At 55.2% G+C, this 27,086-nt stretch overlaps 1 protein-coding gene across 1 annotated transcript in view; it reads left to right on the plus strand.

Moving 5' to 3' along the window:
* Positions 1 to 26,873, plus strand: part of shank1 (SH3 and multiple ankyrin repeat domains 1) — a 118,634-nt gene extending 91,761 nt beyond the window's left edge. Inside the window, exons 22-27 of the mRNA XM_088646418.1 lie at positions 306 to 362; positions 761 to 888; positions 2,007 to 2,130; positions 2,797 to 6,409; positions 17,151 to 18,110; positions 18,656 to 26,873. Of these exons, the coding sequence (XP_088502544.1) occupies positions 306 to 362; positions 761 to 888; positions 2,007 to 2,130; positions 2,797 to 6,409; positions 17,151 to 18,110; positions 18,656 to 18,740 (4,967 nt within the window). The 3' untranslated portion in view covers positions 18,741 to 26,873. The remainder of the gene's footprint in view (positions 1 to 305; positions 363 to 760; positions 889 to 2,006; positions 2,131 to 2,796; positions 6,410 to 17,150; positions 18,111 to 18,655) is intronic.
* The last annotated feature ends 213 nt before the right edge of the window (positions 26,874 to 27,086 follow it).

A 27,086-nucleotide genomic window follows, 5' to 3' on the forward strand; every position in this document is an offset into this window, starting at 1 on the left:
TACAGGTGTGTGTCTATACAGTGTCTCCAGTAAGAGTCTGTACAGGTGTGTGTCTGTACAGTGTCTCCAGTAAGAGTCTGTACAGGTGTGTGTGTCTGTACAGTGTCTCCAGTAAGAGTCTGTACAGGTGTGTGTCTATACAGTGTCTCCAGTAAGAGTCTGTACAGGTGTGTGTCTATACAGTGTCTCCAGTAAGAGTCTGTACAGGTGTGTGTGTCTATACAGTGTCTCCAATAGGAGTCTGTACAGTTATTTATACTACCATTGTTGACTGCAGAGTAAATAAAGTATTTATTATTTTACAGAGTATGACTCTACTCAGGTGACAGAGAAGAAGAGGACAGTCTATCAGATGGCCTTGAGTAAGACCTAATATTTATATCACTCTGTCTCTCTCAGTGCAGTGTTAATGTACTGGAGTGTCCAGTCAGTGTGTGTGTATTAACCCCTCTCTCTCTCAGTGCAGTGTTAATGTACTGGAGTGTCCAGTCAGTGTGTCTGTATTAACCCCTCTCTCTCTCAGTGCAGTGTTAATGTGCTGGAGTGTCCAGTCAGTGTGTCTGTATTAACCCCTCTCTCTCTCAGTGCAGTGTTAATGTACTGGAGTGTCCAGTCAGTGTGTCTGTATGAACCCCTCTCTCTCTCAGTGCAGTGTTAATGTACTGGAGTGTCCAGTCAGTGTGTCTGTATGAACCCCTCTCTCTCTCAGTGCAGTGTTAATGTACTGGAGTGTATTAATACCTTTTTCTTTCTCTCTCAGACAAACTGGACGAGATCTTAGCTGCTGCGCAGCAAACAATCAGCACTAACGAGGGCCCGGGGTCACGGGGTCACGGAGGAGGGGGCAAACGAGATCGGACTCCGGGCCGGGGCTTTTACGCTAACGAGGTAACGAGGTACCGCTGACCTCCCTGCTGCGTTTCACACCATGGGCCGAATTTCAAACTGAACGAGGTGAAACCGACGATCAGGCCCTTCAATTACTCGCCAATTTCACAGCGCCCTTCAGTGAACGTACAGGGACCTGCGAGGGTCCGACAGGTCCAGTCAGAAGAATTAACCGTGGCGCTGTTGATTCAATAATTGGACCGGGTCTGTGAGTCAGACCTCAGGTGTAACGCACCTGATACTGGAGACACCAGGCCGAGCAGGAGCTGACACTCCCACGGACAAGGCACAGCTGGGTGAGCTGCTCCAGTCAGGACAGGAGGGGCTTCTGTACACAGAGGGAGGCGGGGGTGTGGAACAAGCTGCCCAGCCCTGTGGTTGAAGCCGATACCCTGGCTTCTCTCCAGACCCAGCTGGGTGAGCTGCTCCAGTCAGGACAGGAGGGGCTTCTGTACACAGAGGGAGGCGGGGGTGTGGAACAAGCTGCCCAGCCCTGTGGTTGAAGCCGATACCCTGGCTTCTCCCCAGACACAGCTGGGTGAGCTCCTCCAGTCAGGACAGGAGGCTCTTCTGTACACAGAGGGAGGCGGGGGTGTGGAACAAGCTGCCCAGCCCTGTGGTTGAAGCCGATACCCTGGCTTCTCTCCAGACACAGCTGGGTGAGCTGCTCCAGTCAGGACAGGAGGGGCTTCTGTACACAGAGGGGGGTGGGGGTGGGGAACAAGCTGCCCAGCCCTGTGGCTGAAGCCGACACCCTGGTCAGAGCAGCTCAAGATTCCTGGCCGATTCACACAGGACAGACAGAGCGGACTGCTGGGAACAGTGTGGGAAGAGTGTCAGTGTGTCAGGAGCCGATCCGCGCAGGAGAGAAACAGAGTGGTCTGGGGAGAGTCCGAGCTGGACGACGCAGCTCTGGACAGAGACCCCCGAAGGTGGGCACTGCTCACTGGCTCGGCAGCGGGGGGGGCGATGGACCAGGGGCTCATTAACCCCCCCCCAGTGTTTAATTAAGTGAAGGGGAGCTGCTGGGAGGAGGTGTGTGTGTGGGGAGGGGGGGTGCGCTCGTGCGCGTGCACGTTTTTCTCATGGTGCGTCTCTTTTCCCCCGGTCCCTTGCAGCCCAGCTACGACCAGCCGGGGCTGGGGATGATGTCATCGGGGTCAGGGGTCAGCTACGAGCGCCCTTCCTTCCTGTCCGGCCACGCCCCTCAGCACGGTATGATGCTGCGCCAGAAGTCCATCGGTGAGGCTGTCTGTCTCTCTGTCTGCCTGTCTGTCTGTCTGCTTGTACGGCGTCTGTCTGCGCTGTGTGACGCCGAGTCTGTCCAGCTGCTCGGCGCCGTCTGTCCAGGCTCGGTCTGTCCAGCTGCTCGGCGCCGTCTGTCCCAGCTCGGTCTGTCCAGCTGCAGTCCGTCAGCTCATAAAAGACCTGTCTATTTGTCTGTCCGTCCATCAGTGTAACTGTCACTGTTAGTCAAACAGTGTCCAAGACAGACAGACCGGACAGTGTCTGGAGACAGACAGCACTAGAGAGAGCTTCAGCAGACAGACAGGTAGACAGACAGACAGGACAGTGTCTGGAGACAGACAGCTTTAGAGAGAGCTTCAGCAGACAGACAGGTATACAGACAGGACAGTTTAACCCTCTCTCTCTCAGTGCAGTGTTAATGTACTGGAGTGTCCAGTCAGTGTGTCTGTATTAACCCCTCTCTCTCTCAGTGCAGTGTTCATGTACTGGAGTGTCCAGTCAGTGTGTCTGTATGAACCCCTCTCTCTCTCAGTGCAGTGTTAATGTACTGGAGTGTCCAGTCAGTGTGTCTGTATTAACCCCTCTCTCTCTCAGTGCAGTGTTAATGTACTGGAGTGTCCAGTCAGTGTGTCTGTATTAACCCCTCTCTCTCTCTCTCAGGTGTCCCAGAGGAAGAGAAACAGTACCTCCACCCTCCAGCCATGAAGTTCTCCCGCAGTCTGTCCGTCCCGGGACCCGAGGAAATACCCCCTCCGCCGACGACCGCCCCTCCGGAGCCCCCCTTCTCCTCCGGGCCCCCGACCGGCTGGGGCGGCGGCGGCGGCGGCGGCGCGAAGGTCCAGCAGCAGCAGCCCCTGTCCACCTCCTCGTCCTCCGCCCACTACCAGATCTACCCCCCCCAGGGGTTCCACTACCCCGCGGGCCGGGCCGGCGAGCACCCGCCCTCCTCCGCCTCCGCCGGCGCCGCCGCCGCCCCCCCCTCCTCCTCCTCCTCCTCGCACGGCCACGCCCACGGCCACGCCCACGGCCACGCCCACGCCCCGCCCGCGGGCCGCCTGCCCCAGTCGGCCTCCTCCTCCTCCTCCTCCCGGGCGGGGGGGAAGGCGGGGGGCGGGGACTCGGCCGCCGGGGGCGGGGCCAAGCAGGCCGGCCTGAGGCGGGGCCACAGCCACGCGGGCGCCGCCCTCCTGGGGACGGGGGCCGGCGGGTCGGGCTCGGGCCCTCAGCAGCAGCAGCAGCAGCAGCCTGTGTCCAGGCTGGACAGGACCGGCCCGGGTGGGCCCAAGCCGGGGGGCCTGGCCGGCCGCAGGACCAAGGGGCCGCTGGTCAAGCAGTCCAAGGTGGAGGAGCCCGGGAGGCAGGGCCCGGGGAAGGCCCCGCTGGAGAAGAGCTCCATCCCCATCCCCACCATCATCGTCAAGGCGCCGTCCACCAGCAGCAGCGGGCGCAGCAGTCAGGGCAGCAGCGTGGAGGCCGAGCCGCCGCCCGCCGCCGCCGCCGCCGCCGCCAAGGGCGGGGCCTCCGCGCCTCGCCCCGCCCCCTCCGCCGCGGCCCCGCCCCCGCCCCCGCCGGCCCCGCCCCCCTCCCCCCTGCCGCCCCTGCGGCCCCAGGAGAGCCTGGACTTCACCAGCCAGTTCGGCGCCGCCATCGTGGGCGCGGCCCGCCGGGACCGGGAGCGCTTCCAGGAGGCCCGGCGCAAGTCCGCCTCCTTCTTCCTGTCGGCCGAGGAGGAGGGGGGCGGGGCCCGGTCGGGGGCTGGCCCCGCCCCCGCCCAGGCCCCGCCCCCGGCGGCCCAGGCCCCGCCCCCCCGGCTGCGCCCCTCCAAGTCCATCGACGAGGGCATGTTCTCGGGCGACACCTTCATCCACCACGCGCGCAGCATGCCGCCCGCCTTCGGGCTGCCCGAGTACTCCGCCCGGCGGGAGGCCGCCGCCGCCGCCGACTCCCAGCCGCGCTCGGTGCCCGCCGACTTCTACGGCTCCACCTTCATCCACCCGCTGACCGGCAAGGTGCTGGACCCTTCCTCGCCCCTGGGCCTGGCGCTGGCCGCCCGCGAGCGGGCCCTGAAGGACGACGGGCGCCTGCGCCGGGCCGGCGCCGAGCACCACCACTTCGGGCGCCAGTTCTCCGCCGCCGCCGCCGCCGCCTCCGCCCCGCCGCCCCCCGGGCCCGCCTCCCTCCTGCCCCTCCCCTCCCTGCCCTCCTCCTCCTCCTCCGCCTCCTCCTCCTCCTCCTCCTCCTCCTCCTACCTGGTGACCTCGCCCGCGCTGGCCGCCGCCACCACCCCCACGCCCGGCCGGCCGCCGTCGCCGAGGGTGTCCCGCGGCTGGGAGGACAGCGGGGAGCGGGAGGGGGGAGGAGGAGGAGGAGGAGGAGGAGGAGGCGGGGGGAGGGAAGGGCGCGAGCTGAGGGTGCGCTTCTCGGAGGACAAGACCGTGCACGCGCCCCACTACCAGAGCCAGGCCTACGCCCACCCGCTGCGGGACCGGGAGCCGGACCGGGAGAGGGAGAGGGAGAGGGAGCGCTACGCCCGCAAGCAGGAAGCCGGGGCGCCCCTCCACGCCCCGCCGCACCCCTCTTCCTCGCAGCCCCGGCGGCCCTCGTTCCTGCGCATGGAGAGCGCCGCGGACGCCCCGCCCCCGACCCGCCCCGGCCCCGCCCCCGGCCACGCCCCCGGCCCCGCCCCCGCCGGGGGGCTGGCCCTGATGGTGCTGCCCCCGCCGGCGCCCTCGGTGGACGCGGAGGACGAGTTCGTCTTCGCCGACCCCCTGCCGCCGCCGCTGGAGTTCGCCAACAGCTTCGACCGCGGCCCCGGCCCCCCGCCGCCGCCGCCGCCCCCCCCGCCCCTGCCCCCCCCGCCCCTGCCCTCCCCGCAGGCGGGCGACTCCACCACCTCCAGCCTGACGTCCTACGACAGCGAGGTGGCCACCCTGACGCAGGCCGCCCTCTCGCCCTCCTCCTCCTCCTCCTCCGCGCCCCACCCGCCGCCCCCGCCCCCCTCGCCCTCCGCGGCCTCGCTGCAGCCCTCCTCCTCGGCCCCCGCCCGCCCCCCGGTGTCGCCCCCGCCGCCCGCCGCCCTCTACCAGCACCACCAGCACCACCAGCAGCGCCCGTTCCCCCTCCCCCACCACCTCTACAACGACGCCCACGCCCTGCCTCCCCAGCATGCCCCTCTGCCCCCCTCCTCGCCCGCTGCCCCCGCCGCGCCCCTCCCCCAGCTGCCCCTCTCCCCCGCCGCCCCCCAGCCCGGGTTCCGGGGCCCGCCCGGCGCCGGCAACGCCACCCCGGGGGCCGCCGCCACATCCGCCGCCGCCGCCGCGGCAACCACCCCGAACCTGGGCGCCGCGGCCATCACCACCACCACCACCACCACCGTCGTCACCCACACGGCCACGACGACGGCCGCCGCCGCCTCCTCCTCCTCCTCCTCGGGGGTAGGGCCGGAGAGGAAGAAGCCGGGGGGCGGGGAGTCGCAGGAGACGGTGGTGGACTCGGGCATCGAGGAGCTGGACAGCCGGAGCGGCAGTGACCACCACCTGGACAGCATCCTGGGCCCGAGCCGGGGCGGGGAGCTGCTGGACTCCTACATGGCCTACCTGGACGGCCAGTCCTTCGAGATGCCCAACGCCGCCGCCGCCGCCGCCGGGCCCCCCGCCCCGTACCCCAAAACCCTGCAGCAGCAGCAGCAGCAGCAGCAGCCGAGGTACAGCAGGGAGGGGCGCCCTCCCCCTGGGGTCCACCGGCAGGCCGGCGCCGCCCTGCCCTCGCACCCCCAGTCGGTGACGGGGGGCGCCCCCTCCTCCCCTTACCTGCCCCGCCGCCTGCCTCCCAGAGCCCGGGACGAGGAGGAGGAGGAGGAGGAGGAGGAAGACGACGAGGAGGAGGACGACGACGACGAGGAGGAGGAGGAGGAAGGGGAGGGCGGAGAAGTGAACGGCCGGGACTATCTGGGGGAGCGGGAGAGGGGGGGCCACGCCCCGGTGGGGTCCCTGGGGCGCCCCGCTTCTCTGTTCTATGCGGACCGGACCCGCACCCCGAGCCTGCAGAAGACGGGCTGGGGAGACGAAGGGATCGGCGCCGAAGAGGACGGAGGAGGAGGAGGAGGAGGAGGAGGAGGAGGAGGAGGGGCCTTCCTGAACGGCCGCAAGCAGTCGCCCTCGCCGCTGGCCAGCATGAAGGCCAGCATCATCAACGAGCTGAGCTCCAAACTCCAGCAGATGAGTGGAAAGGGCGTGGAGGGCTGGGGTGGACAGCGATCTCTGACCCGCCACAGGTACTGACCGCAGAGTGTGTGTGTGTGTGTGTGTGTGTGTGTGTGTGTGTGTGTGTGTGTGTGTGTGTGACTGATCTCTGACCGCAGAGTGTGTGTGTGTGACTCTGATCTCTGACCGCAGAGTGTGTGTGACTCTGATCTCTGACCGCAGAGTGTGTGTGTGTGACTAATCTCTGACCCGCCACAGGTGCTGACCGCGGAGCGAGTGTGTGTGTGTGACTCTGATAATACTCTGTAATACTGTGTGTGTAACACTGGTACTGACTACAGTGAGTGTAATACTGTGTGTGTAACACTGGTACTGACTACAGTGAGTGTAATACTGTGTGTGAGACACTGGTACTGACTACAGTGAGTGTAATACTGTGTGTGTAACACTGGTACTGACTACAGTGAGTGTAATATTGTGTGTGTAACACTGGTACTGACTACAGTGAGTGTTATACCGTGTGTGAGACACTGGTACTGACTACAGTGAGTGTAATACTGTGTGTAACACTGGTACTGACTACAGTGAGTGTAATACTGGGTGTGAGACACTGGTACTGACTACAGTGAGTGTAATACTGGGTGTGAGACACTGGTACTGACTACAGTTGTGTAATACTGTGTGTGAGACACTGGTACTGACTACAGTGAGTGTAATACTGTGTGTGAGACACTGGTACTGACTACAGTGAGTGTAATACTGGGTGTGAGACACTGGTACTGACTACAGTGAGTGTAATACTGTGTGTGTAACACTGGTAGACTACAGTGAGTGTAATACTGTGTGTGTAACACTGTTACTGACTACAGTGAGTGTAATACTGTGTGTGAGACACTGGTACTGACTACAGTGAGTGTAATACTGTGTGTGTAACACTGGTACTGACTACAGTGAGTGTAATACTGGGTGTGTAACACTGGTACTGACTACAGTGAGTGTAATACTGTGTGTGTAACACTGGTACTGACTACAGTGAGTGTAATACTGGGTGTGTAACACTGGTACTGACTACAGTGAGTGTAATACTGGGTGTGTAACACTGGTATTGACTACAGTGAGTGTAATACTGGGTGTGTAACACTGGTACTGACTACAGTGAGTGTAATATTGTGTGTGTAACACTGGTACTGACTACAGTGAGTGTAATACTGTGTGTGTGACACTGGTACTGACTACAGTGAGTGTTATACCGTGTGTGAGACACTGGTACTGACTACAGTGAGTGTAATACTGTGTGTGTAACACTGGTACTGACTACAGTGAGTGTAATACTGTGTGTGTAACACTGATACTGACTACAGTGAGTGTAATACTGTGTGTAACACTGGTACTGACTACAGTGAGTGTAATACTGTGTGTGTAACACTGGTACTGACTACAGTGAGTGTAATACTGTGTGTGTAACACTGGTACTGACTACAGTGAGTGTAATACTGTGTGTAACACTGGTACTGACTACAGTGAGTGTAATACTGTGTGTGAGACACTGGTACTGACTACAGTGAGTGTAATACTGTGTGTGAGACACTGGTACTGACTACAGTGAGTGTAATACTGTGTGTGAGACACTGGTACTGACTACAGTGAGTGTAATACTGTGTGTGTAACACTGGTACTGACTACAGTGAGTGTAATACTGTGTGTGAGACACTGGTACTGACTACAGTGAGTGTAATACTGTGTGTGAGACACTGGTACTGACTACAGTGAGTGTAATACTGTGTGTGTAACACTGGTACTGACTACAGTGAGTGTAATACTGTGTGTAACACTGGTACTGACTACAGTGAGTGTAATACTGTGTGTAACACTGGTACTGACTACAGTGAGTGTAATACTGTGTGTAACACTGGTACTGACTACAGTGAGTGTAATACTGTGTGTGAGACACTGGTATTGACTACAGTGAGTGTAATACTGTGTGTGTAACACTGGTACTGACTACAGTGAGTGTAATACTGGGTGTGACACTGGTACTGACTACAGTGAGTGTAATACTGTGTGTGTAACACTGGTACTGACTACAGTGAGTGTAATACTGTGTGTAACACTGGTACTGACTACAGTGAGTGTAATACTGTGTGTGTAACACTGGTACTGACTACAGTGTGTGTAATACTGTGTGTAACACTGGTACTGACTACAGTGAGTGTAATACTGTGTGTGAGACACTGGTACTGACTACAGTGAGTGTAATACTGTGTGTGTAACACTGGTACTGACTACAGTGAGTGTAATACTGTGTGTGTGACACTGGTACTGACTACAGTGAGTGTAATACTGTGTGTAACACTGGTACTGACTACAGTGAGTGTAATACTGTGTGTAACACTGGTACTGACTACAGCTGTGTAATACTGTGTGTGTAACACTGGTACTGACTACAGTGAGTGTAATACTGTGTGTGTAACACTGGTACTGACTACAGTGAGTGTAATACTGGGTGTGACACTGGTACTGACTACAGTGAGTGTAATACTGTGTGTAACACTGGTACTGACTACAGTGAGTGTAATACTGTGTGTGAGACACTGGTACTGACTACAGTGAGTGTAATACTGTGTGTGTAACACTGGTACTGACTACAGTGAGTGTAATACTGTGTGTAACACTGGTACTGACTACAGTGAGTGTAATACTGTGTGTAACACTGGTACTGACTACAGTGAGTGTAATACTGTGTGTAACACTGGTACTGACTACAGTGAGTGTAATACTGTGTGTAACACTGGTACTGACTACAGTGAGTGTAATACTGTGTGTGAGACACTGGTACTGACTACAGTGAGTGTAATACTGTGTGTGAGACACTGGTACTGACTACAGCTGTGTAATACTGTGTGTGTAACACTGGTACTGACTACAGTGAGTGTAATACTGTGTGTAACACTGGTACTGACTACAGTGAGTGTAATACTGTGTGTAACACTGGTACTGACTACAGTGAGTGTAATACTGTGTGTAACACTGGTACTGACTACAGTGAGTGTAATACTGTGTGTAACACTGGTACTGACTACAGTGAGTGTAATACTGTGTGTAACACTGGTACTGACTACAGTGAGTGTAATACTGTGTGTGAGACACTGGTACTGACTACAGTGAGTGTAATACTGTGTGTGAGACACTGGTACTGACTACAGCTGTGTAATACTGTGTGTGTAACACTGGTACTGACTACAGTGAGTGTAATACTGTGTGTAACACTGGTACTGACTACAGTGAGTGTAATACTGTGTGTAACACTGGTACTGACTACAGTGAGTGTAATACTGTGTGTGTAACACTGGTATTGACTACAGTGAGTGTAATACTGTGTGTGTAACACTGGTACTGACTACAGTGAGTGTAATACTGTGTGTGTAACACTGGTACTGACTACAGTGAGTGTAATACTGTGTGTGAGACACTGGTACTGACTACAGTGAGTGTAATACTGTGTGTGTAACACTGGTACTGACTACAGTGAGTGTAATACTGTGTGTGAGACACTGGTACTGACTACAGTGAGTGTAATACTGTGTGTGAGACACTGGTACTGACTACAGTGAGTGTAATACTGGGTGTGTAACACTGGTACTGACTACAGTGAGTGTAATACTGTGTGTGAGACACTGGTACTGACTACAGTGAGTGTAATACTGTGTGTGAGACACTGGTACTGACTACAGTGAGTGTAATACTGTGTGTGTAACACTGGTACTGACTACAGTGAGTGTAATACTGTGTGTGTAACACTGGTACTGACTACAGTGAGTGTAATACTGTGTGTGTAACACTGGTACTGACTACAGTGAGTGTAATACCGTGTGTGAGACACTGGTACTGACTACAGTGAGTGTAATACTGTGTGTGTAACACTGGTACTGACTACAGTGTGTGTAATACCGTGTGTGTAACACTGGTACTGACTACAGTGAGTGTAATACTGTGTGTGAGACACTGGTACTGACTACAGTGAGTGTAATACTGTGTGTGTAACACTGGTACTGACTACAGTGAGTGTAATACTGTGTGTGAGACACTGGTACTGACTACAGTGAGTGTAATACTGTGTGTGTAACACTGGTACTGACTACAGTGAGTGTAATACTGTGTGTGTAACACTGGTACTGACTACAGTGAGTGTAATACTGGGTGTGTAACACTGGTACTGACTACAGTGAGTGTAATACTGTGTGTAACACTGGTACTGACTACAGTGAGTGTAATACTGTGTGTAACACTGGTACTGACTACAGTGAGTGTAATACTGTGTGTGAGACACTGGTACTGACTACAGCTGTGTAATACTGTGTGTGTAACACTGGTACTGACTACAGTGAGTGTAATACTGTGTGTGTAACACTGGTACTGACTACAGTGAGTGTAATACTGGGTGTGACACTGGTACTGACTACAGTGAGTGTAATACTGTGTGTGAGACACTGGTACTGACTACAGTGAGTGTAATACTGTGTGTAACACTGGTACTGACTACAGTGAGTGTAATACTGTGTGTGAGACACTGGTACTGACTACAGTGAGTGTAATACTGTGTGTGTAACACTGGTACTGACTACAGTGAGTGTAATACTGTGTGTGTAACACTGGTACTGACTACAGTGAGTGTAATACTGTGTGTAACACTGGTACTGACTACAGTGAGTGTAATACTGTGTGTGAGACACTGGTACTGACTACAGTGAGTGTAATACTGTGTGTGAGACACTGGTACTGACTACAGTGAGTGTAATACTGTGTGTAACACTGGTACTGACTACAGCTGTGTAATAATGTGTGTGTAACACTGGTACTGACTACAGTGAGTGTAATACTCTGTGTAACACTGGTAGACTACAGTGAGTGTAATACTGTGTGTAACACTGGTACTGACTACAGTGAGTGTAATACTGGGTGTGTAACACTGGTACTGACTACAGTGAGTGTAATACTGTGTGTGTAACACTGGTACTGACTACAGTGAGTGTAATACTGGGTGTGACACTGGTACTGACTACAGTGAGTGTAATACTGTGTGTGAGACACTGGTACTGACTACAGTGAGTGTAATACTGTGTGTGTAACACTGGTACTGACTACAGTGAGTGTAATACTGTGTGTGTAACACTGGTACTGACTACAGTGAGTGTAATACTGTGTGTGTAACACTGGTACTGACTACAGTGAGTGTAATACTGTGTGTGAGACACTGGTACTGACTACAGTGAGTGTAATACTGTGTGTAACACTGGTACTGACTACAGTGAGTGTAAAACTGTGTGTGTAACACTGGTACTGACTACAGCTGTGTAATAATGTGTGTGTAACACTGGTACTGACTACAGTGAGTGTAATACTGTGTGTGAGACACTGGTACTGACTACAGTGAGTGTAATACTGTGTGTGAGACACTGGTACTGACTACAGTGAGTGTAATACTGGGTGTGTAACACTGGTACTGACTACAGTGAGTGTAATACTGTGTGTGAGACACTGGTACTGACTACAGTGAGTGTAATACTGTGTGTGAGACACTGGTACTGACTACAGTGAGTGTAATACTGTGTGTGTAACACTGGTACTGACTACAGTGAGTGTAATACTGTGTGTGTAACACTGGTACTGACTACAGTGAGTGTAATACTGTGTGTGTAACACTGGTACTGACTACAGTGAGTGTAATACCGTGTGTGAGACACTGGTACTGACTACAGTGAGTGTAATACTGTGTGTGTAACACTGGTACTGACTACAGTGTGTGTAATACCGTGTGTGTAACACTGGTACTGACTACAGTGAGTGTAATACTGTGTGTGAGACACTGGTACTGACTACAGTGAGTGTAATACTGTGTGTGTAACACTGGTACTGACTACAGTGAGTGTAATACTGGGTGTGACACTGGTACTGACTACAGTGAGTGTAATACTGTGTGTGAGACACTGGTACTGACTACAGTGAGTGTAATACTGGGTGTAACACTGGTACTGACTACAGTGAGTGTAATACTGTGTGTGAGACACTGGTACTGACTACAGCTGTGTAATACTGTGTGTGTAACACTGGTACTGACTACAGTGAGTGTAAAACTGTGTGTGTAACACTGGTACTGACTACAGCTGTGTAATAATGTGTGTGTAACACTGGTACTGACTACAGTGAGTGTAATACTGTGTAACACTGGTAGACTACAGTGAGTGTAATACTGTGTGTAACACTGGTACTGACTACAGTGAGTGTAATACTGTGTGTGTAACACTGGTACTGACTACAGCGAGTGTAATACTGTGTGTAACACTGGTACTGACTACAGTGAGTGTAATACTGTGTGTAACACTGGTACTGACTACAGTGAGTGTAATACTGTGTGTGTAACACTGGTACTGACTACAGTGAGTGTAATACTGTGTGTAACACTGGTACTGACTACAGCGAGTGTAATACTGTGTGTAACACTGGTACTGACTACAGTGAGTGTAATACTGTGTGTGAGACACTGGTACTGACTACAGCTGTGTAATACTGTGTGTGTAACACTGGTACTGACTACAGTGAGTGTTATACTGTGTGTGTAACACTGGTACTGACTACAGTGAGTGTAATACTGTGTGTGTAACACTGGTACTGACTACAGTGAGTGTAATACTGTGTGTAACACTGGTACTGACTACAGTGAGTGTAATACTGTGTGTGAGACACTGGTACTGACTACAGCTGTGTAATACTGTGTGTGTAACACTGGTACTGACTACAGTGGGTGTAATACTGTGTGTAACACTGATACTGACTACAGTGAGTGTAAAACTATGTGTGTGACACTGTGTGTGCAATAGTGTGTGTGGCACTGTTTGTCTGTGTGACTCTATGTCTTACAGACATTGTCACTTAGGTACTCACTGTATAATATTGTGGGTGTGATAGTGTGTGTGTGATACAGTGTGTATGTGTAATAGTGTGTGTGTGTGTGTTTGTGTGTGTGACACTGTGTGTCTTAGAGACTCTCTCCCTCAGGTACTCTGTGTGCATGCTACTGTGTGTATGTGTAATAGTGAGGGTGATACTGTGTGCGTGACTCTGTGTGTCTCACACAGACTCTCTCTCAGGTACTCTGTGTGACACTATTGTGTGTGTGACTCTGTGTGTCTCACACAGACTCTCTCTCTCTCAGGTACTCTGTGTGACACTATTGTGTGTGTGACTCTGTGTGTCTCACACAGACTCTCTCTCTCAGGTACTCTGTGTGACACTATTGTGTGTGTGTGTGTGACTCTGTGTGTCTCACACAGACTCTCTCTCTCTCAGGTACTCTGTGTGACACTATTGTGTGTGTGTGTGACTCTGTGTGTCTCACACAGACTCTCTCTCCCTCAGGTACTCTGTGTGACAATATTGTGTGTGTGTGACTGTGTGTGTCTCACACAGACTCTCTCTCTCTCAGGTACTCTGTGTGACAATATTGTGTGTGTGTGACTCTGTGTGTCTCACACAGACTCTCTCTCAGGTACTCTGTGTGACACTATTGTGTGTGTGTGACTCTGTGTGTCTCACACAGACTCTCTCTCTCTCAGGTACTCTGTGTGACACTATTGTGTGTGTGTGTGACTCTGTGTGTCTCACACAGACTCTCTCTCTCTCAGGTACTCTGTGTGACACTATTGTGTGTGTGTGACTCTGTGTGTCTCACACAGACTCTCTCTCTCTCAGGTACTCTGTGTGACACTATTGTGTGTGTGTGACTCTGTGTGTCTCACACAGACTCTCTCTCAGGTACTCTGTGTGACACTATTGTGTGTGTGTGTGACTCTGTGTGTCTCACACAGACTCTCTCTCTCTCAGGTACTCTGTGTGACACTATTGTGTGTGTGTGACTCTGTGTGTCTCACACAGACTCTCTCTCTCTCAGGTACTCTGTGTGACACTATTGTGTGTGTGTGACTCTGTGTGTCTCACACAGACTCTCTCTCTCTCAGGTACTCTGTGTAACACTATTGTGTGTGTGTGTGACTCTGTGTGTCTCACACAGACTCTCTCTCTCTCAGGTACTCTGTGTGACACTATTGTGTGTGTGTGACTGTGTGTCTCACACAGACTCTCTCTCTCTCAGGTACTCTGTGTGACACTATTGTGTGTGTGTGACTCTGTGTGTCTCACAGACTCTCTCTCTCTCTCAGGTACTCTGTGTGACACTATTGTGTGTGTGTGACTCTGTGTGTCTCACACAGACTCTCTCTCTCTCAGGTACTCTGTGTGACACTATTGTGTGTGCGTGACTCTGTGTGTCTCACACAGACTCTCTCTCTCTCAGGTACTCTGTGTGACAATATTGTGTGTGTGACTCTGTGTGTCTCACACAGACTCTCTCTCTCAGGTACTCTGTGTGACACTATTGTGTGTGTGTGACTCTGTGTGTCTCACACAGACTCTCTCTCTCTCAGGTACTCTGTGTGACACTATTGTGTGTGTGTGACTCTGTGTGTCTCACAGACTCTCTCTCTCTCAGGTACTCTGTGTGACACTATTGTGTGTGTGTGACTCTGTGTGTCTCACACAGACTCTCTCTCTCAGGTACTCTGTGTGACACTATTGTGTGTGTGTGTGACTCTGTGTGTCTCACACAGACTCTCTCTCTCTCAGGTACTCTGTGTGACACTATTGTGTGTGTGTGACTCTGTGTGTCTCACACAGACTCTCTCTCAGGTACTCTGTGTGACACTATTGTGTGTGTGTGACTCTGTGTGTCTCACACAGACTCTCTCTCTCTCAGGTACTCTGTGTGACACTATTGTGTGTGTGTGTGACTCTGTGTGTCTCACACAGACTCTCTCTCTCTCAGGTACTCTGTGTGACACTATTGTGTGTGTGTGTCTCTGTGTGTCTCACACAGACTCTCTCTCTCTCAGGTACTCTGTGTGACACTATTGTGTGTGTGTGACTCTGTGTGTCTCACACAGACTCTCTCTCTCTCAGGTACTCTGTGTGACACTATTGTGTGTGTGTGACTCTGTGTGTCTCACACAGACTCTCTCTCTCTCAGGTACTCTGTGTGACACTATTGTGTGTGTGTGACTCTGTGTGTCTCACACAGACTCTCTCTCTCTCAGGTACTCTGTGTGACACTATTGTGTGTGTGTGACTCTGTGTGTCTCACACAGACTCTCTCTCTCTCAGGTACTCTGTGTGACACTATTGTGTGTGTGTGTGACTCTGTGTGTCTCACACAGACTCTCTCTCTCTCAGGTACTCTGTGTGACACTATTGTGTGTGTGTGACTCTGTGTGTCTCACACAGACTCTCTCTCTCTCAGGTACTCTGTGTGACACTATTGTGTGTGTGTGACTCTGTGTGTCTCACACAGACTCTCTCTCAGGTACTCTGTGTGACACTATTGTGTGTGTGTGTGACTCTGTGTGTCTCACACAGACTCTCTCTCTCTCAGGTACTCTGTGTGACACTATTGTGTGTGTGTGACTCTGTGTGTCTCACACAGACTCTCTCTCTCTCAGGTACTCTGTGTGACACTATTGTGTGTGTGTGACTCTGTGTGTCTCACACAGACTCTCTCTCTCTCAGGTACTCTGTGTAACACTATTGTGTGTGTGTGTGACTCTGTGTGTCTCACACAGACTCTCTCTCTCTCAGGTACTCTGTGTGACACTATTGTGTGTGTGTGACTGTGTGTCTCACACAGACTCTCTCTCTCTCAGGTACTCTGTGTGACACTATTGTGTGTGTGTGACTCTGTGTGTCTCACAGACTCTCTCTCTCTCTCAGGTACTCTGTGTGACACTATTGTGTGTGTGTGACTCTGTGTGTCTCACACAGACTCTCTCTCTCTCAGGTACTCTGTGTGACACTATTGTGTGTGCGTGACTCTGTGTGTCTCACACAGACTCTCTCTCTCTCAGGTACTCTGTGTGACAATATTGTGTGTGTGACTCTGTGTGTCTCACACAGACTCTCTCTCTCTCAGGTACTCTGTGTGACAATATTGTGTGTGTGACTCTGTGTGTCTCACACAGACTCTCTCTCTCTCAGGTACTCTGTGTGACACTATTGTGTGTGTGTGACTCTGTGTGTCTCACACAGACTCTCTCTCTCTCAGGTACTCTGTGTGACACTATTGTGTGTGTGTGACTGTGTGTGTCTCACACAGACTCTCTCTCTCTCAGGTACTCTGTGTGACACTATTGTGTGTGTGTGTGACTCTGTGTGTCTCACACAGACTCTCTCTCTCTCAGGTACTCTGTGTGACACTATTGTGTGTGTGTGACTCTGTGTGTCTCACACAGACTCTCTCTCTCTCAGGTACTCTGTGTGACACTATTGTGTGTGTGTGACTCTGTGTGTCTCACACAGACTCTCTCTCTCAGGTACTCTGTGTGACACTATTGTGTGTGTGTGACTCTGTGTGTCTCACACAGACTCTCTCTCTCTCAGGTACTCTGTGTGACACTATTGTGTGTGTGTGACTCTGTGTGTCTCACACAGACTCTCTCTCTCTCAGGTACTCTGTGACACTATTGTGTGTGTGTGTGACTCTGTGTGTCTCACACAGACTCTCTCTCTCTCAGGTACTCTGTGTGACAATATTGTGTGTGTGTGACTCTGTGTGTCTCACACAGACTCTCTCTCAGGTACTCTGTGTGACACTATTGTGTGTGTGTGACTCTGTGTGTCTCACACAGACTCTCTCTCTCTCTCAGGTACTTTGTGTGACACTATTGTGTGTGTGTGACTCTGTGTGTCTCACACAGACTCTCTCTCTCTCAGGTACTCTGAAGACTCCACCTCTGCCCTCAGCCCCCCCCACAATCGCTCCCCCTCCCCCCAGCCCCCCCCTCACCTCTACCCCAGCTGGGGGCGGTCGCCGTCTCCCCAGCTGCCCCAGCAGCCCTCACCCCTGCCCCAGGGGCAGCAGCTTCACCAGCCCCAGCCGCCCCCCGGGCAGCACCAGCCCCCCGCGCCCCAGCAGCCCTCGCCCCTGCCCCTCTCGCCCCTCTCCCCCTCCTACCCCTCCTACCCCGCCCCCTCCTCCTCCCCGAAACACAGGCACCACCCCCACTACCCCGCGCGCAGTAAGGCACTGGAGTTCCCCTTCCTGCAGCGGGAGCGGGGGGGCTCGTCCGCGGAGCGGCCCCCCGGCCCCCACCGCCGCCGGGCCCCCAGCCCCCTCATCTCCCCCTCCGAGCGCCCCAAGCTCAGCCCCCCCACGCGCCCCTCCTCCCTGCCCCTGCTGCCCTCCTCCGCCCCCCTGTACGGCAGCCTGTACGAGCTGCGGGGCTCCGTGACGCCCCCCTCACCGGCCAACCCCCTGGGGGACCCCTACTTCTCCCCCTCGCCGCCCCTCTTCGCCCCCTCCGGCGCCCCGCCGCCGCCCTCCGGCGCGCTGGTGGTGTCCCGCTCGCTCTCCCCCACCCACTTCCTGTCGGGGTCCTCCTCCCCGCCTCTGCAGGCCCCGCCCCCCGCCTGCCTCAGCTACCCCCACCTGCCCCCCGCGCCCCCCCCCGGCAAGCCCTTCGCCTCCAAGCCCCTGCCCTACTGGACCAAGTTCGACGTGGCCGACTGGCTGGCCTACCTGAACCTGGGCGAGCACCGCGAGCGCTTCCTGGACAACGAGATCGACGGCACCCACCTGCCCTCCCTCACCAAGGAGGACTACCTGGACCTGGGCGTCACCCGGGTCGGGCACCGCATGAACATCGAGCGCGCGCTGAAGCGCGTCATGGAGAGGTGAGCGCGGCGGGGGGGCGGGGCCGGTCTCAGACAGGGGCGGGGCTGGCTTCAGGCGGGGGAGGAGCAAGTGTCAGTCGGGGGCGGGGCTGGCGTCAGATGGGGGGCGGGACTGGTGTCAGTCGTGGGCGGGGCTGGCGTCAGATGGGGGAGGAGCAAGTGTCAGTCGGGGGCGGGACTGGTGTCAGTCGGGGGCGGGGCTGGCGTCAGATGGGGGAGGGGCCAGTGTCCGTCGGGGGCGGGGCCAGTGTCAGCTGGAGACAGAACACTCTTTAAGCAGGCGATGAGGGGGGGTGGGTCCGGTCAGTTGGGGGGCGTGGTCATGTTAGCCGGGGGTGGGGCGGGTCAGTTGGGGGCGTGGTCATGTTAGCCGGGGGGCGGGGGCCCGGGTTGTGGCAGGAAACGCTGATTCTTTCTCACCCCGAAGTATAAAAACAAGCTTTGAAGATGAAAACGTGTCGGGGAGGGTCGGGGAGGGCCGGGCAGATGCAGGACGACAGGGGATGAGTTCCCTCTCTCTCTCTCTCTCCCCCCCCCCCCCCCAGGCTCTCCGGCCCCTTCCCCGTCTCCGCCCTGTCCCCGCGGGAGGGCCGGGCCGAACGGCGGAGAGACGAAGGCACCCGCACCTGAGGAGGAGGAAGAGGAGGGAGCAGGAGGAGGAGGAGGAGGGAGTCTCCCCAGACCCCGCATCCGAGGTGGTTGTCCCGAGGAGAGACGGCTACGCTGCACCACCCGGCGGGAGAGGAGAGGGGACACCGACCGGGGAGGCACTGCGGACAGAGACACAGACACCCCGACAATCAGGCACACGAGCACCCCAAGAGGCAGACAGGCAGGCAGACAGGCAGGCAGACAGACAGACAGACAGGCAGGCAGGCAGACAGGCAGGCGGCTCCCTGCTGTTCCAGGCTGGGGGGGGGTGGGGGCGTCAGCCTGTGTGCCAGAATTCCTGACTTTCCGTGCCAAAGCAAAGGGCTACAAGACACACGCACGCACGCACACGCACACGCACACGCGAGGCGGACGGGAGCAGGGGATCGTGACGGCGTCTCGGGATGCGTTCGGACGCGCAGGGTCCCCTGGACCGGGTTCTGAAGCGGGTGTCAGAGCCCAGATTCTGTACGGCGGGAATCCCGGTGAGCAGGGATCTGTACCCCAGATAAAATCACCCCGAGATCCTGCAGAACTGGGGCTCTGAGGGACTGGACTGAGCCCGTTACTGTCCTCATGAGCCCAGAGTCGCCGTGACCTCTAACCCCTGAGTGAAGACCCCCAGAGCCCCCTGAGGGACTGGACTGAGCCCGTTACTGTCCTCATGAGCCCAGAGTCGCCGTGACCTCTAACCCCTGAGTGAAGACCCCCAGAGCCCCCTGAGGGACTGGACTGAGCCCGTTACTGTCCTCATGAGCCCAGAGTCACCGTGACCTCTAACCCCTGAGTGAGCCCCCTGAGGGACTAGACTGAGCCCCTTACTGTCCTCATGAGCCCAGAGTCGCCGTGACCTCTAACCCCTGAGTGAAGACCCCCAGAGCCCCCTGAGGGACTGGACTGAGCCCGTTACTGTCCTCATGAGCCCAGAGTCACCGTGACCTCTAACCCCTTAGTGAAGACCCCCAGAGCCCCCTGAGGGACTGGACTGAGCCCCTTACTGTCCTCATGAGCCCAGAGTCGCCGTGACCTCTAACCCCTGAGTGAGCCCCCTGAGGGACTGGACTGAGCCCCTTACTGTCCTCATGAGCCCAGAGTCGCCGTGACCTCTAACCCCTGAGTGAAGACCCCCAGAGCCCCCTGAGGGACTGGACTGAGCCCGTTACTGTCCTCATGAGCCCAGAGTCACCGTGACCTCTAACCCCTGAGTGAAGACCCCTGAGGGACTGGACTGAGCCCCTTACTGTCCTCATGAGCCCAGAGTCGCCGTGACCTCTAACCCCTGAGTGAAGACCCCCAGAGCCCCCTGAGGGACTGGACTGAGCCCCTTACTGTCCTCATGAGCCCAGAGTCACCGTGACCTCTAACCCCTGAGTGAAGACCCCCAGAGCCCCCTGAGGGACTGGACTGAGCCCCTTACTGTCCTCATGAGCCCAGAGTCGCCGTGACCTCTAACCCCTGAGTGAGCCCCCTGAGGGACTGGACTGAGCCCCTTACTGTCCTCATGAGCCCAGAGTCGCCGTGACCTCTAACCCCTGAGTGAAGACCCCCAGGGCCCCCTGAGGGACTGGACTGAGCCCCTTACTGTCCTCATGAGCCCAGAGTCGCCATGACCTCTAACCCCTGACTGAGCCCCCTGAGGGACTGGACTGAGCCCGTTACTGTCCTCATGAGCCCAGAGTCGCCGTGACCTCTAACCCCTGAGTGAAGACCCCCAGGGCCCCCTGAGGGACTGGACTGAGCCCCTTACTGTCCTCATGAGCCCAGAGTCGCCATGACCTCTAACCCCTGACTGAGCCCCCTGAGGGACTGGACTGAGCCCGTTACTGTCCTCATGAGCCCAGAGTCGCCGTGACCTCTAACCCCTGAGTGAAGACCCCCAGGGCCCCCTGAGGGACTGGACTGAGCCCGTTACTGTCCTCATGAGCCCAGAGTCACCGTGACCTCTGACCCCAGGATTGTGGGGGCCGCGGGCGAGCTGGAGAGGGGGGGCTCTGCTCTGGAGAGTGGAGGCTGGCAGGAGCGTCTGTCTCTGTGTGCGCCTGTGGTGCAGGCGGGGCCCCAGACCCCCCGGGGGCACAAGCACAATCCGCTCACGTCTCCGCCTGCCTGTCTCCCTGTCTCCCTGTCTCCCTGTCTCCCTGTCTCTCTGTCTCTCCACGGACACTGGCTGGGCCCACACGTCCCCATCCGCTGGGCTGCACAGCTGGGGGTCAGGGCACGGGACACGCACCTGCGTGCAGCGACACACACACACACACACACATATACTGTACACACATACACACTCTCACAAACAGACTCACACACAGACTCACGCACACACTCACACACACACGTACACATACACGCACACACATACACACTCTCACAAACAGACTCACACACAGACTTACGCACACTCTCACACACACGTACACATACACGCACACATACACGCACACACACACATATACACATACACACTCTCACAAACAGACTCACACACAGACTTACACTCACACACACAGGTACACACACACATTCACACTCTCACAAACAGACTCACACACACACACACACACCCACATGCACACACACGCACACCGACACACCAACACACTCACGCACCCGCACACCCACACATGCCCGCACACACGCACGCCCACACATACACACACGCACACTGACACACACATGCACCAACACACACACACACACACTCACACACTCACGCACACACACACACAGACACACTCACACACTCACACACACACACACACACACACACACACACACACACAGCTGTGTCTTGCCTGAAGAGAGAGAAGAGGCACCAAAACCGAACGGGAACGAGGAAGACCAGGAAAGCGGCGAGGCCCCCCGCCGCCGGAGACTCCCTCTCCCGCAGACCCCCCCCGGGCCGCTACAGCGAAGGAGAGATTCTATATTTATAAAACACAGAAATCCTCCGCACTGCTGCCGGACACTGGGGGGGGAGAGGAGGAGGAGGAGGAGGGGGGGGCAGATCCTCTTCGGTGTTTCCGGGAAACCCCCGTCACCATAGCGAGACCCTTCGGCGACGGCAGCCGGTCGCCGCGGCAACGCTCCCGGGCGGACATCGAGCCCGCACCCCCTCGTTAGCGGAGGAGAGGGGGGGGTGTGTGCGCGCTCACGGACGAGAAGCAAGAGCCCCCGCACCCCGGATTTTGGGGGTGGGGCAGGGGGTAGATCACAACGGGTGCCCAGATCGGGGGGGAAGGAGGGGGTTTTGTGTGTGGGGGGGAGAGAAGTCAGACCCCCCCCCGTCCCCCTCCCACCACCACTCCCTCCCGCAAGAAACCCCCCCGGAGACGCAACGACTTTCGAACTCTACGGCTTCGATCTTCAGACCACTGAGACCACCGCCACAGACGAGTCTTCGCCGAGTGAGGCTGGGGGGGGCAGGACCGACATTCCCCAGAACCTCTCCGACCCCCCGGACCCCGCCGAAGACGGGATGGCGCGGACGACAGGAAAGAAGGAGGGAGGGAAGAGACGAGAGGAACGGAGACTAATTATCTGCATCGTCATTAACTAAGGGTTGTTATAATCAAACCGGTTTTTAAACTTTACATGGGTCAGGTGTTACTGCTATCGTTTTCAAATTATAGTTATGATGGTGATGATGATGGTGATTATTATTGTTATTATTCCTTAAGCTGCAGTTCCCTCGCTGTGCCTGCGCAGAGTGAGGGGGCGCTGTTTCTCAATCGACTGTCATTGCTGCAGTTCCCCCCCTGTGCCTGTACTGTACTGAGGGGGCGCTGTTTCTCAGTCGCTTGTCATTATTCCTGTCAGTATTTATAGTGAGCTGCAGTTCCCCCCCTGTGCCTGTACTGGACTGAGGGGGCGCTGTTTCTCAATCGCTTGTCATTATTCCTGTCAGTATTTATAGTGAGCTGCAGTTCCCCCTCTGTGCCTGTACTGTCTGAGGGGGCGCTGTTTCTCAATCGCTTGTCATTATTCCTGTCAGTATTTATAGTGAGCTGCAGTTCCCCCTCTGTGCCCGTACTGTATTGAGGGGGCGCTGTTTCTCAATCGCTTGTCATTATTCCTGTCAGTATTTTTAGTGAGCTGCAGTTCCCCCTCTGTGCCTGTACTGTCTGAGGGGGCGCTGTTTCTCAATCGCTTGTCATTATTCCTGTCAGTATTTATAGTGAGCTGCAGTTCCCCCCCTGTGCCTGTACTGTCTGAGGGGGCGCTGTTTCTCAGTCGCTTGTCATTGTTACCGTCAGTATTTATAGTGAGCTGCAGTTCCCCTCCTGTGCCTGTACTGTCTGAGGGGGCGCTGTTCCTCACTTCAGTACTATTTCTTCAGAGTGCCGCACTTGTCCCAAAGTGTCCCCCCCGTTGTCCCCCCGGGAGCGAGCAGGCGTATTTTCTCGCTGGCTCACGGACCTGCTCGCCAAACGGAGAGAAGAAAAACGAGCCCGGCGCAGGGCCCCTCCAGGCGAGTCACGCGCCGACTGAGGAGGAGGGCCGGCTGGGGATGTTTGGATCGCCCGGGATCACGCGGTGCTTCAGACTGACGAACAACAGGGGTGTCAGGTTATGATACGACCCCCCCAGGGAGGACACGGAGCACAGCAAGAGTTCCATCCTGCTATCGGACATCTGTTCCCACCGCGATTATCGGGATCTTAATGATCCGGGGAGTGATTCCAGGGGAGTTCCTTTAATGTTCAGTCCCTTTGTTCCACCCCCCCCACACACACACACCTTCCTATTTCCAGTTCTTGCTTTCCAGTGGGGACCTGCCCCCCAACAGTGGTGACCCCCCGATCCTCTGTCTCACCTCAGCTCTGCCACGCGGCCCTCAGACCCCTGGACCCTCGCTGCTCCTTGAGAGCCTGAGATACTGAACCAAAAGGCAAATTAAAATGACATTTGTGCCCCTGTACGCGGAGGGGCAGTTGACTGGCATATCTCCCCTGGAGGGTACAGCGCCCTCCCCTTCCTCTGGGTGGGGACTTGAACCCGCAGCCCCTTTGGTGACAAGTCCAGAGCCCTAGAGCCCTGGACACGCCTCCACACTGCCACTGGTGTAGCCAGCAAGGTGTCCCTCTCTGGGGAAAGAAAGGACAGGGACCTCCTGTCTCCTCTCCTGAGGCTGACGAAGAGCGCGATTCGAAAAATCCAGCTGTCTGTCTTGACCCTCTGAGCAGGCCGGGCTACCGGAGTCCTGGGTCTTGTCTGATCCGGTCGGGCGCTGGGAAAAACTGTCTGATATACGTCACCCCGAGCTCCTCTGTACCCCAGCGCTGTGCCACTGTGGGGTTCATCCATACACCCCGAGCTCCTCTGTACCCCAGCGCTGTGAGACTGTGGGGTTCATCCATACACCCCGAGCTCCTCTGTACCCCAGCGCTGTGAGACTGTGGGGTTCATCCACACACCCCGAGCTCCACCGTACCCCAGCGCTGTGAGACTGTGGGGTTCATCCATACACCTCGAGCTCCTCTGTACCCCAGCGCTGTGAGACTGGGGGGTTCATCCACACACCCTGAGCTCCACCGTACCCCAGCGCTGTGCCACTGTGGGGTTCATCCACACACCTCGAGCTCCTCTGCACCCCAGCGCTGTGCCAATGTGGGGTTCATACAGTCACCCCGAGCTCCTCTGTACCCCAGCGCTGTGACACTGTGGGGTTCATCCACACACCCCGAGCTCCTCTGTACCCCAGCGCTGTGACACTGGGGGGTTCATCCACACACCCTGAGCTCCACCGTACCCCAGCGCTGTGCCACTGTGGGGTTCATCCACACACCTCGAGCTCCTCTGCACCCCAGCGCTGTGCCAATGTGGGGTTCATACAGTCACCCCGAGCTCCTCTGTACCCCAGCGCTGTGACACTGTGGGGTTCATCCACACACCCCGAGCTCCTCTGTACCCCAGCGCTGTGACACTGGGGGGTTCATCCACACACCCTGAGCTCCACCGTACCCCAGCGCTGTGCCACTGTGGGGTTCATACACACACCCCGAGCTCCTCTGTACCCCAGCGCTGTGCCAATGTGGGGTTCATACAGTCACCCCGAGCTCCTCTGTACCCCAGCGCTGTGACACTGTGGGGTTCATCCACACACCCCGAGCTCCTCTGTACCCCAGCGCTGTGACACTGGGGGGTTCATCCACACACCCTGAGCTCCACCGTACCCCAGCGCTGTGCCACTGTGGGGTTCATACACACACCCCGAGCTCCTCTGTACCCCAGCGCTGTGCCACTGTGGGGTTCATACACTCACCCCGAGCTCCACCGTACCCCAGCAGTGCGACACTGGGGGCTTGAGGAGAAACACCACTGAAGACTCCAGTGCCGCTACTGGGGGGGGAGGAGTGGAGCGGTCAGGGCTGAGAGGCCGTGGTCTCAGAGTGTACAGTAACTTCTGTTGGACGTCCCAAACTCCATGAGCTGGTCAGTCCGGTCAGTCTGCGTCTGTCCACTGTCCTGGGCATCACCCCGTTGCAGCTGCTGGACGAAAAGGGCTTCGCTACTCCTCGTGAACCTTCACTTTTTACTGCCTTTCGGCAACAGGATCTCCTTCACTTACACAGAGTCTGACTGACCACTGACCCACTGACTGACCTACAGGCACACTAATTGACAAACTGACTGACCACTGACCCACTGACTGACCTACAGACACACTAATTGACAAACTGACTGACCACTGACCCACTGACTGACCTACAGGCACACTGACTGACCTACAGGCACACTAATTGACAAACTGACTGACCACTGACCCACTGACTGACCTACAGGCACACCAATTGACAAACTGACTGACCACTGACCCACTGACTGACCTACAGACACACTAATTAACAAACTGACTGACCACTGACCCACTGACTGACCTACAGACACACTAATTAACAAACTGACTGACCACTGACCCACTGACTGACCTACAGACACACTAATTAACAAACTGACTGACCACTGACCCACTGACTGACCTACAGGCACACTACTTGACAAACTGACTGACCACTGACCCACTGACTGACCTACAGACACACTAATTGACAAACTGACTGACCACTGACTGACCTACAGACACACTAATTAACCTACAGACACACTAATTGACAAACTGACTGACCACTGACCCACTGACTGACCTACAGACACACTAATTGACAAACTGACTGACCACTGTCACACTAATTGACTCACTGACAGACCCACTGACTGATTGACACTAACTGACCGACCGACCCACTAACGCACTGACTGACCACCGACACACTGGCCTACTAACAAACAGACTGACCACTGACACAAACGTAAGCACTGATTGACACACACACACACAGACGCACTGACTGCTCGACTCACTGACTCACGGTCACTAACTACACACTGATGGACGGACAGACTCGCTAGCACTGAGACCGACCGACGGTCAGGCTCACACACTGACACCTGAACTCACGCTGTCTGGTTGGCTAACATCCTGCTAGTGCTCTCTGTGTTCTGAAGGCTCTGGAAGACGTTTTCACAGTAATCTGCCTATTCAAGTGTGTGTGTGCATTTAAAGCTTAATAATAATAATAATAATAATAATGGGAGGAGATATAACATTTTTCAAAGTTCTAATGAATCTCTGTCTTCCAAATGATGTTTAAAATGAGATAAAAACATTTTTGTTTATTTACACATCTAGCTTCTACAATCGCTGTGCCTTTCCCACTATTATCTCCTCTCTCTCTCACTGTGTCTCCTGTCCTGTTGTGTGTGTTTATCACTGAGGGATTCTCCGTGATCTCCTCTCTCTCACTGTCTCCTGTCCTGCTGTGTGTGTTACTGAGAGATTTAGTGACTCTCACTATATATTTTAAAAAACAAACACAAGAACAGGAGACAAACAGAGAGGAAAACAGTGGGAAGGGCAGATCTTATAGAAACTAGCACTTTGTTTCCTTTAACAATACTTTACAATTATTAAAAGACAAGAACATATTAAATTTCATTTAAAATACTACATATATATGAATAAAATGTTTTAAGAGATGAAGAGATTGATGATTAAATATTCTAATTATAATAAAGACGATACTGAAATAAAGATACATTCTGGATAAGAAACCGTCTGTGTGTGTCTTATCTACTTGCTCTGTCTCTTTCCCTAGCTATTTCAATACTGAGAGCAGACTCTTACTGGAGACACTATAGACACACACACCTGTACAGACTCTTACTGGAGACACTGTACAGACACACACACCTGTACAGACTCTTACTGGAGACACTGTACAGACACACACCTGTACAGACTCTTACTGGAGACACTGTACAGAC

The sequence above is a fragment of the Lepisosteus platostomus genome, chromosome 9 (assembly GCF_059453375.1).
Source record: "Lepisosteus platostomus isolate fLepPlt1 chromosome 9, fLepPlt1.hap1, whole genome shotgun sequence".
Classification (NCBI taxonomy): Eukaryota; Metazoa; Chordata; class Actinopteri; order Semionotiformes; family Lepisosteidae; genus Lepisosteus; species Lepisosteus platostomus.